Consider the following 13,798-nt stretch of genomic DNA (forward strand, 5'->3'; position numbering starts at 1 on the left):
GCGCAAACTACTTAAGTTTCGCCATCAGGATTCCTTTAATTCCCAAACCATCACAATCAGCTCATCAGTTATTTCGCTGTGCGCATCAATCGAACTGGTTTTTGCCGTTAAAATAATTACGCGAGCGACAAGATTCCGTTATCAATTAGACAAATGGGAATTCAAAAGCGTACTACAACCGCGCGGAAAACTGGTGGCTTGTGGTGTTATCACGTATGCCGGTTTATACTTTTTAACTCGCGCTATTCTGCGCTGGGAGATAATTTTGTGTAAATTTATTTCTAGATAACGTAGCAGTTTGCGTATAATTTCCCTAAACGCGAAATATTGTGTATTCCGTGTATGTTCATATACTCGACGCAATACTTGATTTCCAGACTATTTGTAATTTGTTACTCAATTTAAAAAACAACTGTATTTCGCGTGCTAATTGAAATTACACAGCGTGTCTCAGTGGGAAGAGAATGTCACTAGGATGGGTCGACTATAAATAACAGTATTTTCCTCGGGGCTCCGCGCATTTCTGGAAACTACAGCTAGCTCGTCGTCTTAACGCCGATGAACATAAAGGAAAAACAACAATTTTGTAAAAATAGACCGATTTTTATTTCAACAGGAATCGTCGCACAAAATAATTATCCTTCATTAAGATCTGGTAGTTTTTATATAGTATTTACAATCTATGTATACAGTCGCTGATAGGAATAAACGGCTAGACATGTACGTCTCTCGAAAGTTCAAACATCCTTCATTAGTTTTAAAAGATATTCTAATAAAATCACGGATTTTAACGAAAACACAACAGTGAAGATTCAATGGGATTTTGAGGTGCAGGTTGCCGTGACCGGATGAACGGTAGCTTGGCAATCATTTCCTCGCCGCAGTCCGTATACTGCAATGATAGTAAACTGAGTTCTGTATATGGTAAAGTGTTACAGCTGGGAATTATGAATTGAATTCATTCGATATTCAATTTCATCTTCAGCTCAAGTGAACTAATGGAATGCAATGAATCTTTCTCAGTAGCAGGAAGGAAATACCGAATCAACTTTCTACAATTTCCACTCATAAAAGTCAGACATGAGAAACTGTTTTACACTTGACCTTTGTAAACCGGTGCGATCACTCTTATTTGCGCAATGCCAATCCCCCGGATGTCTCGGCAGAAATCTAATGAGGAATTGGTCAAGTTTTATCGCTAGACGAGCCACGTAAAGCTTCGTTCATAATCCATGACCAGCAATAACTGTCAAATCATGAAGGCTTATTGCAGCCCTGCTGTAGACGTTACTGGCCGTGGTTTCAGCAAGGTTCCAATAATAGACGGAGTTTAGTTATCATCAACGAATAGGAAAACAATAATCGTCTGTCAAATTTGCTCGGCTTAACCTCAAACTGTAGAATTGGTTGTTGGAATGCTGTATGTTTTCCGTCAATACTATATACATCTTTTCAATCACTTCAAATGTTGAGATGTCAGTTGTATTTTCAACTCGTTCGGACAAAGTATTTATTATGAATACTAACATTGTTAAAAACACTCATATCATAATCAACGTCGCTTTAAAAAGCTTTTTCTGTACAAGTTTATTTTCATTTTGAGAACACCCCCTTCCCTTGTCCTGATATCAATCGAGCGATAGAAAATCAAGATCAATTCTGTACATATAAATTAATTCTTATTTACAAAATTGGCGACACCTTTTATCTTAAAAGTGAAACATTTAGATGAAATTTACATATATATATTTATGATGTTGAGATGGACTATCATTATACGCAGCAATAGGAAAGTTCCTAAACGTTCATGTATAAGACCTCGTTATATTTCAAATTGCTATCGACAGCAAGCATTGAAATCGAATAAACTGAATTTTCCCAATCAGATCTCTCCCCCGGTTTTAAATCGTGTTAATATCGATTCGAATTCATGAAATTTCCAGCGCGTTTCTGGTTCGCCGAGCGTCACAAATATCCGTATTTAATACGTAATGACACCCACGAAATGACTGCAATTCACCAACCGAGAAGGAGAAGAAGAAGGATGACGCGACATGTATATTTTGATTTCTAGATTTCCGACGACCTACCACGGCTTACACAACACACGCCAGTTTTAATATTGAGTTATGCATCGTGTAAACGAGATCGCAAAACTGCGCCACAATTCGTCTGAGATTTTATTCACGAATACTGGCGCAGACGATTTTCAAAACAAATCTAATAATCTCCGCAGTTATAAACTCGATAAAAAGATGTTTCGATTCTCAGTGCGATAAAGCGAACGAAGGTACGCGTAGATTTCTGTTAACAGCAGTTACAGTTTATCCCCTGAAATATTTGAGGGTTTTACTCGGGACATATAAAAAACGTCTTCAATATACCCAATACCCTGACAAGATACCCTTTCCAGAAAAAAATGCTACGTAGCTCTATAAAATCCCTCCGTGATATCAGCGATTACTTATTCTCTTTCAAATATATGATATTTGAATCTATGGTTTTAGCCATGCTTTTCGGCAAAGTAAATTTCGATTCACCGCAAGCAAACAGTTTTTCAAACACATTCCTTATTAACTGGTAAAAATCATTTTTGAGCTACAGGAGTCAGAAATTTCGAACTAAAACTAACCTAATTTCAAGTTACATTATTCATGATAATGAATGTACACAAAAAAGCCTAAAACCTATTTCATGGCTAAAAGAATTTGAAATGAAAATAAAATTAAGAATCTCTTAAAAACAGCGCAGTCCAGCATCTTAAAAACTAAAAGCAACCATAATTATTTAGAAAGCTACAACTTGGGTGATTTTGGAGTGCTTTTTTGAAGGCTTTTATGTACATTAATTTCGTCTTTGAACGCTAGAACACCTAAATGTTCGTGCGACGCTTCGTTCAATGCTTTTGATCGAATACACGATTTGTATTGTTCGGAAGATAGATTCGGATCGCACACTTTCTCATGCCACATGTGAAATACTCCCGGATCCGTGGCGCGTACTACCATGTAATTATTCTTCACGTATTTACGATACAGCAAAACATCCTCGATTCCCCAACCAGTGATTTTCTCTTCGAATCCGCCGACTTTGAGGAAATCGGAGCGATACTGACAAGTCATTCCGTAACCGAAATCTCTCCAGAATCCGGTCGTTTTAGATATCACTAATTGCTTTTCTGGAGAAGGTATGACTAGTTCTTGTAACGAATAGACAACTTTCGGATTGTATAAACTAAACACAATCGGGTAATAAACTTTAGTTTCGCGTTCAGCATTCAGACGACATCTCTCGAGAAAATCGGTCGTGAATATGATGTCAACATCGCAAAGAAATATCAGCACGTCATCTCCTTGAGTCCACGCCTGAGCGCCGGCCTGTAGACCGCGACCGCGAGAGAACGTCTCGTTTAGAGTTAATAACGTAATGCGCTCAAATTGATATTTGTCTCGGACCGATTTGATCAAGTTTAACACTTTATCGTGGCTGTCGTCCAGGAAATAGACGACAGTCAAATGTACGCGTTTATCGACTTTGACGCAAATTCGCACGAAATACTCCATAAACTGCTGGAATGTGGCAAATCTTCCCGATAAAGGAAGTATTATATTAATCAACTCTTTCTCTGTATTAACGACAACATTCTTGACCATTTGTATCGGCGCGAATGGCCTCGTGAACACGACCTTCCTGTAAGCCGTCGAAGTCGGATTATCAACATCGCGGAAATAGAAGTAATAATGAGTTCCCATCGATGGCTCCGTTCGATAGATTCCCTCCACGAAATTATCAGCGCTGTATCTTCTATCTTTCGGTCGGTTTTCGTTGAGAATCTGCAACGCTTGAAGCAACACTTCGTTCAGGTCTTTTTTACGGTAGCCGATCGGGCGTTCGACGACGCGTTTTCCCAAACCGGGATGAGACAGGTAGATACGATTTAGAGTAAATCGATCGAATGGAATGATGTCGTATTCGGTTTTTAACGGGACTCCGTGCAGAATTTCTGAATCGGTGATCTTTTGAGATATGAATTTCAGAACTGTGTTTCCGACATTATTGCCCGCGTTGTTGTCTGATTTATCGTTCTCGTCACCGGTCTCATCGTCTGCGTTTTTAACGGCGCGAGATATTTTTCCGATGTGTCCAAATTTCAGTCCTTTTTCGAGATTTTCGATTTGTGTTTTCAGTTTCGCGATTTCTGTACGATGCGACTGGTCCTGAACGGCCAACAAGCGTAGATAATGTTCCTTCATCGGATGCCCGGGGACGCTTCCGCCATTTTGATCGGTAGTTCGCTCGACCTCGTGGGCGCATCTTGAGATAAACAGTAGTGAAACTCCGAACACGCAGAGCAGTAGGAAAATAACACGTGGTATAGCTTTCATCATGTTCGGAAAACCTTTAATCATTCTGAAAATACAGATTACAGAAACAATAAGAATTTTACAGTTGAAAGTTGCCTTGAAAATTAGTATATTTTCGTTAATTTTGACTTAATTCGTGATTTTGGAATTGGGTGTATTGTACGTGTACATCTCATATGAAATATAATCGTGCATGAAAGAATTCTAAATCTGTGAGTTGATCATGAAAAAAAACTGCTCTTACAATCAGAAATATCAAAATATTTCCACTAGGATAATTGATATTGAACACGATTAGTCGATTGTATGAAGTAATATTGCTCTGCAAAAGAAAATTGAGTTGAAATGAAATGAAAATAAGCGCGGAGAATAGAGGAGAAATTTGTACCGTATGGTATAAGTGTATGTATATAGCGTGATAAAGGGTCGCAATGAACAGTATTTTGTGAGAAAATAAACAGATGGTTCATTTCTGATTAAAACACTCTGTAAGCAGACGATTTACTGATAAGAACAACATGTAAAATGCACAACCGGCAATTGAACGCTGTAAATCCCTTATTAGGAAACATCGTCGCAGTGACGCAGAGGTCACGACTCGAGTGCAAAATATAGGCTTAGACCTCGAGATTCAAGGTTTAACTCTGCCCCTGCACTACTCGCCCTTAAACCTCGAGATCTAAGGTTTAACTCTGCCCCTGCACTATACCCCTTAAGCCTCGAGATCTAAGGTTTAACTCTGCTCCTGCACTACCCTTAAACCTCGAGATCCAAGGTTTAACTCTGCCCCTGCACTACTCGCCCTTAAACCTCGAGATCTAAGGTTTAACTCTGCCCCTGCACTACCCCTTGAACATCGGGATCTAAGGTTTAACTCTGCTCCTGCACTACCCTTAAACATCGGGATCCAAGGTTTTAAGTCTGCCCCTGCGCTATACCATTCAGTGAGTGATATCATACTGAAGTCTGATAAATTTCATTATTATGAAATTCATCAATTGATGCAAATTTATATTCGTCATGATGAATTGAGCCATTATATTAGTGAACTCCAGTAAAACTCTCGACAATACGATGTTAATTTGTTCCTCTGGTTACAATTAAACGAACTCATCAATATAAGTGCCAATATAACGAACTGAGAATCCGTAGGGACCAGGAGCGCATCGTTCGTTAATAGTTGCATGCACCGCAGTCCATCCATTTTGATCAGAAAATTCAAAGCTCGGAGTTTGAAACCATTTAACAGCTATTCATTTGTACCACGAGGGAATCGCTTTTCATGATTGCAGCAACAGCATAACAATTTAATACTGATCCGTGACGTCGATCCAGGGCTATAGTGGTACAACTTGATGCGCCGTGAAATGTTCCGCCCGATCGAATGGTGGCTTATCATCACATCATGACAACCAGCAATTTGGTACGGAAACTGATGTGTGTATATTTATAGTTGGCCTGTATATGCTGTTGGGGATGAATGTGAGATTGGGGAATTTCAATGAAATCCTTCATGAGATCAGATATAGTTTCAGATCACTGCACAAACTGACAAACTCATTTTGATCTGATAATCTATTTCTAACTCTGAACTGTTGCACACACTCAGAGGGCTGCAGAGGTTGTCACGGTTCGACACTTTCCGTCTCGAGATCTGGACCCAGTTCGACGGTTTTGAGATAACATTTGGGTTAAGATCCTGAAAATGAACCGATTTTAACTTAACCGAGTTGAACAACTGGCGACCACTGATAGCTAAACTGGACGTCTATACCCATTAAAGCAATGTTATGTTGACAAACATGACTGATGCTTGATTCAGCGAGAGAATACCCATTGCTATGGGAAATTCTTTTGGCACGTATCATGTTGGCAGTAAAAATTCGGAGATAGAAATAATTGGAATATGAAAATGATGAGTATTTTTAATAGAACTTACATAACGGAGGCTAATGAAATATGAATAATCTACACGTACTCCGAGTGAGATGATGGGTTCATTAGTACTGAAAATTGTGGAACAGACGACAGCAGCTGTGATTGTGTAACATACCGGGAATAAACCGCAACTCACAGACAAATTACACCGGCACAAAAATCTTAACTTGCCGCAGACAAAATTCTACATTCCTACAGGTTATGAATATGCGTCATAGCTTATTATATATTTTTTCCCATCATTTGAATTCGATTCAACACAATTTTCAATATGTTTCATTCCTTTTCTGTATTTAATGAAATGCTCGAATGATAAAGAAATTCATATGTTTCCCTGTTCCCTTCCACTTTACATTACAATGCCTATAATGGCATGATGTGCCATCGAAAATCTGTCTGTCGAATTCTCGTGCGTACAACATTTTTAAAATGGTCTGTCTAAAGGAAGAGTCTGTGGATTGACCAGAAAAATCTTTGTACAGATTTTCCTGCCTCAGTGTTGTTTAAACGACTGCGATGTCGCACACAATTTAAGGTGCTTTCCCTGCATATAGCTGAATGATCTAAAACCTTTTTCTAAGCGCTTTTTGCTAAAACGTTACTGAAAGAGAACATCACGGAACAAGACTAGAGACACAAAGTGGACTCCCATCATAAACGTCATGTTATGAAAAACATTCTTATTGACAACTAACATTCGGTTGGACTTTCTCCAAGACTACGGATGAAAGGAGATGACTGATGTAGATTCTTTTCAGAAAGAGAGAAACGAGGAATCTAAAGAAGTCGAGCTCTAATTTGTTGTATTTTGGAATCTTGAGCTGAAAAGATGTAAAACGTAATTCTGATTTAAAAGCGCGCGATCGGGACCCAAAATAGAAACAATAAATAGAAACGGAAATTTGGACACTTTAGATAAGCATAAAACATGAACTATCGACCTTTCAGTTGAGCGCGTTTGTACCGGAAGGATATTTAGACAATACCAACAAGCGACCATAAAAATGTATCACATGAAATCAAGAAACACCTGAAAATGATGAAATTCAGCATAACACTTCGAAAAACAATTCACAAATCATAACCACAGGGGACATTTTAAGATGTATCTGTTATTTGTATGGAGAATAATGTAAAACCATGGAAATAATTGGTCAACAGTTACAGACTCTACTTTGCAGTATTATGATGACAATACGAGCTGTAATAGAGAGATCTTCTGAGATGTAACCACAGGTGACAAAAACCAGTTTCAATCATAATTTCTCCCTGAAACCACTTTTCGCTATTTTCCGATGAATACGCGCCGTGATTACGTGTAAGATTCCAGCCGGGTTTGCCGTGTTTCCCAAACGAATTGAATTACCGTTGATTACGAATGATTACATACGATCTGGAGTTAGTTATCACGCACACACCCAGTCACATCATCAGATCGTGTCTGCCGATTACAAACAACTGTTGCCGTCAACGATAACGACAAGGAATCCATAGATGAGAAACGAACTATATTTGCAAGGGAAGCATTATGAATATACAGTGCGATGATTAAGGCAAAATTACTGATACCTTATAACTGTTGTACAGGTAGAATCCAACAGTACCCTGGATATGATTAAACATAACCCCCACAAACATCATCTATACATCATCTATACATGACACCGACCGATAAAACAGAATAATACCTCTACAGCTGTTTGCCCCCAATCTGTTACGGGTTATAGATTTTAAATATGAAATTTATTAGCGCTGTCTGATGATGTAATCGCAGTTATTTCAAAGTTAATGAATTTATCCACAGTTTATTCTTCTAACGACGTTTCGATGTTTTAACTGAACCTGATCGTCATAGAAACGAAAAAACACCGAGATGCAAGAAAAATAAATTCATCATAGCGCTGTTTGAAACAGTTTGAAACTATGACGCTTGTTGGGGGTTAAGGGAGTTATGTCCAGACTCAAATAGAAATATTTGCTTCTCCCGATTTAGAATATTCTGGTTATGGTCTCCAATTATTTCTTTTGAAGATTTCTTCTAGCACGCCAACGATAAAAAATAATCCTAATAGGAACTCACCAAGAAACCTGGAGTTCTGGTTCCAGTTTCGAGAAAAAAAAGCTAAGATTATATCTTTGGTTTAATTACTATTAATCACTTCATGTTTTCAGGGGAAAACAATTCAATCTCAACCATATCAAGCTAAAACTTTTTCATGAATCTGGACGCTGGTGGCCTGGATATAGTATAATAGGCGACGAACAATAGAGAAAATATAAAATAACGGTGGTACCTGTATGTGTGAACGTACATATAAAACGAGTTGTGATTAGAATATATTCACAATATATAGCTATAAATCCGAGCTGGATGAAAAGTTATATACGCACTGATAAATCTAGCTAATCCATGTATCCGGTCACAAAGAGCTGGCAGCAAGCGACTATTATACGTAGTAAATTCTACCGAAGTAAATGGCCAACGCGGCATATAATTGAACAGCACAGGGCGCAGGGTAAGAGAACGGGTCCAATCAGCCGCGTCTTACAGCGATTGACGTGAACTAATTTACCAGAATAGAGGAAGCCACAGCTTTGCTGCAATTAATCGAATTATAATTGTCGCGAATCAGTGTGGTTGATCATATGATCATCAGCTTCCGGGATAGAATCAGTAAAAATCATATCTGATTAATATATATATATATATTATTTGAGTGACTGCGATTGTGCGCCGCGAGAGAATTAAAAACTGTTATCAAATTCAGTGAATGGTTAAATCAATGATTTTCATTCACTTCAAATCGGAAAACAAATTTACTGAAATTCAATCTTTCGAATTGATTCGATTTACATTAAGCCCGCTAACCAAAAATGACGTGATCTAAGCCTTTAACCGTCACCAAACGCATACATTCACCACACGCAGCCTGCAGGCTAGATCAATTTGACTTGAATAGTATTTCAAGAATGCAATTGAGAAATGACTGCTGCGAACTAAGATTCTGATCTTTCAGTGAGATTAAGGCGTTTACTGTGATTCAAAATTCAAACAGATTTACAGGACTTTTTCGGAAGCTCGAAATGTCCAAGGATATTCTTGCTTCACCATGTTTATGTTGGTGATCACGAACAAGTAAAAAGCTGTTCCCGGGAGCCTATGCCCTAAAAAGAACGTGCGATTTGATAAATCTAGGTCCCGAATCCCATAATACAGCAATCGATGACCGGCATAAAAACCTGCATCGTCTGGTGAATTATAGTATATTTCCAGCGGGTTAATGATAGAACATTAAACGATTTGCGGAAGGTTGTAAATCTTTAGAAATATGGCACAAATTTGATTGCTACTTACTATGTCATCACATCATTTATCAGCGAGTGAGTGTCACACCGAATCGAACGTGTATAATTTATAAATAGCGGATAAACCAAGTGAAAGGCCGTTCATAATACGAGCTCCAACCGTCATCCGTCTCTGTTAGTAATGAATCCATACGACATCAAAAATTTGCACAGCAAACAAATCCGTTCTACCTTGGTTTTGTTTACCTTGGATTTATAGACTCACTGCGTATAGATAACTAGGGTATAGCCTTCTTATTCAACCGTTTTAGACATACAGTGTAGATATAAGAGTCATTTTCATTCAAATCCTATTCATCTCGCAGGGTTTGATAATTTCATTGCTTTACCTCGATCCTTCACTTAGTCAGGCATTCGCGATCAATTTGCGATTAAAACTGTTGAGAGTAGAACATTTTCATTATTAAATCGGCAGTTTTAGTAATGACCTCCCGATGCTAGATTGAAAAAAGAAAAATCAAAACACAAACTCTGAGTGAGTTTGAATAAAGCTGATTCTATTCCAACATGTATTATAAGTTTTAACCTTCAAACCTTGATAAACATAGAACTTTAATAGAAATACTGCTTCCCAATCTTCCTCCCAAGCTCTAAAAGTTGAAACAACAATTTTCTTTCAAGCTAGCTGCGAGTAGAATATTTTTAGAAGCAGTTTCATCGACGTTATGGGAAACCATCAATTTCCCTGATCCATTGTCAACTCAACACTCTAATGGCATATTTTGATTTATAAAGCCATTAGAAGGTGTGGTGCTTCCTAGGTGATCCTTAAAATTAAACCATACGTCACACAATGATAATGGATACGAAAATAACTTATCCGATTAAACCTCTCAACTTGACGGTGAAACAAAACTAAACATCTTTAGTCTATAGTCGGCTTAGGTTTAATTCGGAGCCGCTTCATAAGCCTCTACTTCCACAATGTCTTATGAAATGCCTTAGCAAACCTCTGACAAAGTATTTTCCTTCAAGTTTTCAAAGAAGTACAGCGTGTTCTGAGTTTGTATGACCATTGAAAGGATTTGATATACATCTGAATGAACTGGCTTCGGGAGGAATGTTGTAAAAAAAAATATTCCTATACATTTCATCCGACTATTAGCACATTTCAATCGGGGTAAAAGAACGGAAACACCACAGCAGTGCTATTTCCAATTATTTCGCGAATAAAATGCTGTCTGCATCTGTTGTTCAACATGATAGAAAATACCTATTGTATTCATTAACTTAGTCTAATCTAACGTTTTTTTGTTACAAGCATTGGGTACTCGGTGCCGGTGCGGCTGCTGCTTGTGTTGCTGAAAATACTTTCGGCGAAGGACATTCCAAAGACGATTTCCATTACATATTTATAACTACAAATGAACAAAAGAGCCGTTCATCAAAAAATTAATAAAACGTGATCTTGACAGAAAACACCTGCCAAATTCGCCTACACCAAACTCATCTAACGTTAGACGAAATGTTGTTTATGTAATTCGTTTATCAATGCGTCATCATTCTCGATATGGCGAATTTTGTAATTCAATCGTCAGTTGAATAGATTTGATTTGCGCCGTAGTGATTGATAATTAATCGTGTTTCGGGTATATTTACGATTAATTTGACTCTATTCACTGCGCAGAATCGATCTTCAATGAGTCGACATAGAAACCGGAAGTGAACCAATCAAACCAGCTGCCGACCGTAACCAAGACAATACTGTCGGTGTATTCTTTACTAAATTGCCGGGATTATGGCGCGATATACCCGCGATATAGCGACGGAAATTGCTCATTTCGCTTATTATCAGCGTTGATTGATGTGAATATTACATGTTCGGGGAAAATCACGGAGACATTTTGTTCCAGACGCCGTAGTGATGAGACAGACAGACGAGAGATATCATGACAACCGTGCAGTTGATCCTCCGAGAAATCGGTGGCGATTTGCGTGTGGTTGCTGTTCGATAGATGACAATCGAATATTCGTCATAATACCATACAATTACTGCAGCAGCTACACCCCCCCCCCGTGCCGTTTGCGATTCCACGCAAAAGTTGTCGCCGACGAAATCAAGGACACGCGAAGGATGAATTGTTTATGATGGTCACATCATTTGACTTCTTCACCGACGAGATGTTCTGGCAAACCCCAAACTCATGTCTCCTAGATATCCAGGGTAGGCCAGTGTAGCCACTTGCCTTTAGTCTTTTTTTTAACTGGCAAAGAATATAACGGGACATGTTTCCTATCCATGTTCTTGGGAAGAAATATAAGAATATAATTTACAACTTATACAAGAATCTATTTTCATGTCTACCATGTCAGGCCAGTCATCTCAACGGAATTTTCGGCTCTTTTTAGCGGAAAAAAACTCAGTCATTTCTTTGTCGAGCAGCCACTCTTGACTGAAGAGACATATGAAATTACTTTAATGTAAATGGTCTTCAAGTGTTGTAGATAGAAAGGGGAGATCATAGATTACGTTACACAGAGATGAGCTTCAAAGAAATCTCTGAATTGATTGTGGGTTGTAACAAGTTGGAGACGCCAGTTACAATAACAATCGATTCAGTTATTATCGATATTTCGAAATTACAATATCAGGTATCGGCTTTCATCAGAAGAATGCTGAGCATTCCGTTACCACTAATAGTCGACATCTGAAAGACGCAACAACGGTCTGATCACGTGGTCGCCCGCCGACCGAAAAATCCATTAAACTTCGAAAGATTATCCGTCAAAAAACTGATAACGTATTTATGAGATTTTGCATCCCTGGAGGAATTTTTCATCGAACAATGTACGCCTACTTCAAGAAGCCTGATCGACGGTTAGGCACAAATATTCAAAATGGCTTTTGAACGGTTTAATATCTTGTCGCTGACTATTAAATGAAATTCCGTAGCTCAGTGTTTTTTTTTTATCTTAAAATAGGGATTGTCCCTGTTGTTTATTTGGTTTGTAAATTTCGTTAGATTTTTTGATTGAGTGTCCCTTACAGACCCACCACACCTGCCGGGAGCGAAACAGGGGGTTTGAGCGTTATCATCGCTGAACCGAACGAGATATGAAATGCCACCTGACCAACGAGACCTCAGACAGCAGTCGGGTGAAGTCGGACGCTGCACTAGCTAAGATAACAAATCACAATAGAAACCCACTGCTCTCAACATCCGCTCCTATCAATAAAGAGTCTCTACAGTTCCGTTTTACCAGTAATGAACGAGATATTTTACGAGCTGACATTGCCAGCTCGGAACACCGTCGCCGACAGTGCCGGTATGCCTGGTGTTTGTCTGATAAAGCGTACAGGTCGCCTGCCGATACACTTCACGCCATCGGTTCCCGCCTATCAATTCCGACGGCGCGACATGCCTCTTAGATAGCCCCCTCGATTAATCAAAATATCGCTGATATAGTTGAATTTCTTATGGAGATTAACCAGAATCATCAGATTTGATAAATACCGAGGTTTAGCCAATCAATATACACCCCCGCTTGAGTGCAAGTATTAACAGTTTTATCAATCATTTTATTCCGCTCACGAAAAGCTTCCTTTATTTTCTGATCATTTTTCCACATCAACAACAATTGAGATGTCACAAACCAACCACAACCAAGGACAGTCCCGATGGGTGTCGTCGTCGTCGTCTCACAGCTGATAAGAGCAGACATGATAAGCATGTAATGTCCAGTATAGGCTACTTTAACTTACCCTTCTCTGCGGTAAGGCATCGATGTTGATTTCTTTCCCGTTATTGTTGTGGTAGGCATGGTATCTACCTGTCATTCTCGAAGCGATCTGAAATGAAAAATTGGATCAAATAGCGCCAGACAATAATTATATTGTATATATATCTAGATGTTAGCGCTCTGAAATCTAGAACCAACTTACTTTTTTATTTGTCACTTCTAATAATAAAAATCAGCACCTATTAATGCCAAACGGTGTTTAGAAAAATGCTATCTATGTTTACATAGAAATCATTCGAAATATTTGATTTTTTCTCTGTAATACATGAAATAGTTGTTAACATTGCGGGGGCAATATGAAAAGAATTATCTCAACGTGTGGACAGATATGCATGAATTATAAACGCATTGGAGTTATGTTTCATTTTAGTGCCGTAATTTGATAACTG

At 38.5% G+C, this 13,798-nt stretch overlaps 1 protein-coding gene across 3 annotated transcripts; it reads right to left on the reverse strand.

Moving 5' to 3' along the window:
• Nucleotides 1-602: 602 nt before the first annotated feature.
• On the reverse strand, nt 603-13,409 carry LOC141903604 (chondroitin sulfate N-acetylgalactosaminyltransferase 2-like). Of its 3 annotated transcripts, none has more exons than XM_074791795.1 (2): nt 13,372-13,409; nt 603-4,410 (listed from the first exon to the last, which is right to left on the reverse strand). In XM_074791795.1, the coding sequence occupies exons 1-2, from the start codon at nt 13,389-13,391 to the stop codon at nt 2,796-2,798; spliced, it is 1,635 nt and encodes a 544-aa protein (XP_074647896.1). In that variant the 5' UTR covers nt 13,392-13,409; the 3' UTR covers nt 603-2,795. The 3 variants fall into 3 exon arrangements, with proteins under 3 accessions (XP_074647896.1, XP_074647898.1, XP_074647897.1); XM_074791797.1 differs by lacking the exon at nt 13,372-13,409 and adding an exon at nt 9,658-9,717; XM_074791796.1 differs by lacking the exon at nt 13,372-13,409 and adding an exon at nt 8,694-8,841.
• Nucleotides 13,410-13,798: the final 389 nt, after the last annotated feature.

This window comes from Tubulanus polymorphus, chromosome 4 (assembly GCF_964204645.1).
Source record: "Tubulanus polymorphus chromosome 4, tnTubPoly1.2, whole genome shotgun sequence".
NCBI lineage: Eukaryota > Metazoa > Nemertea > Palaeonemertea > Tubulaniformes > Tubulanidae > Tubulanus > Tubulanus polymorphus.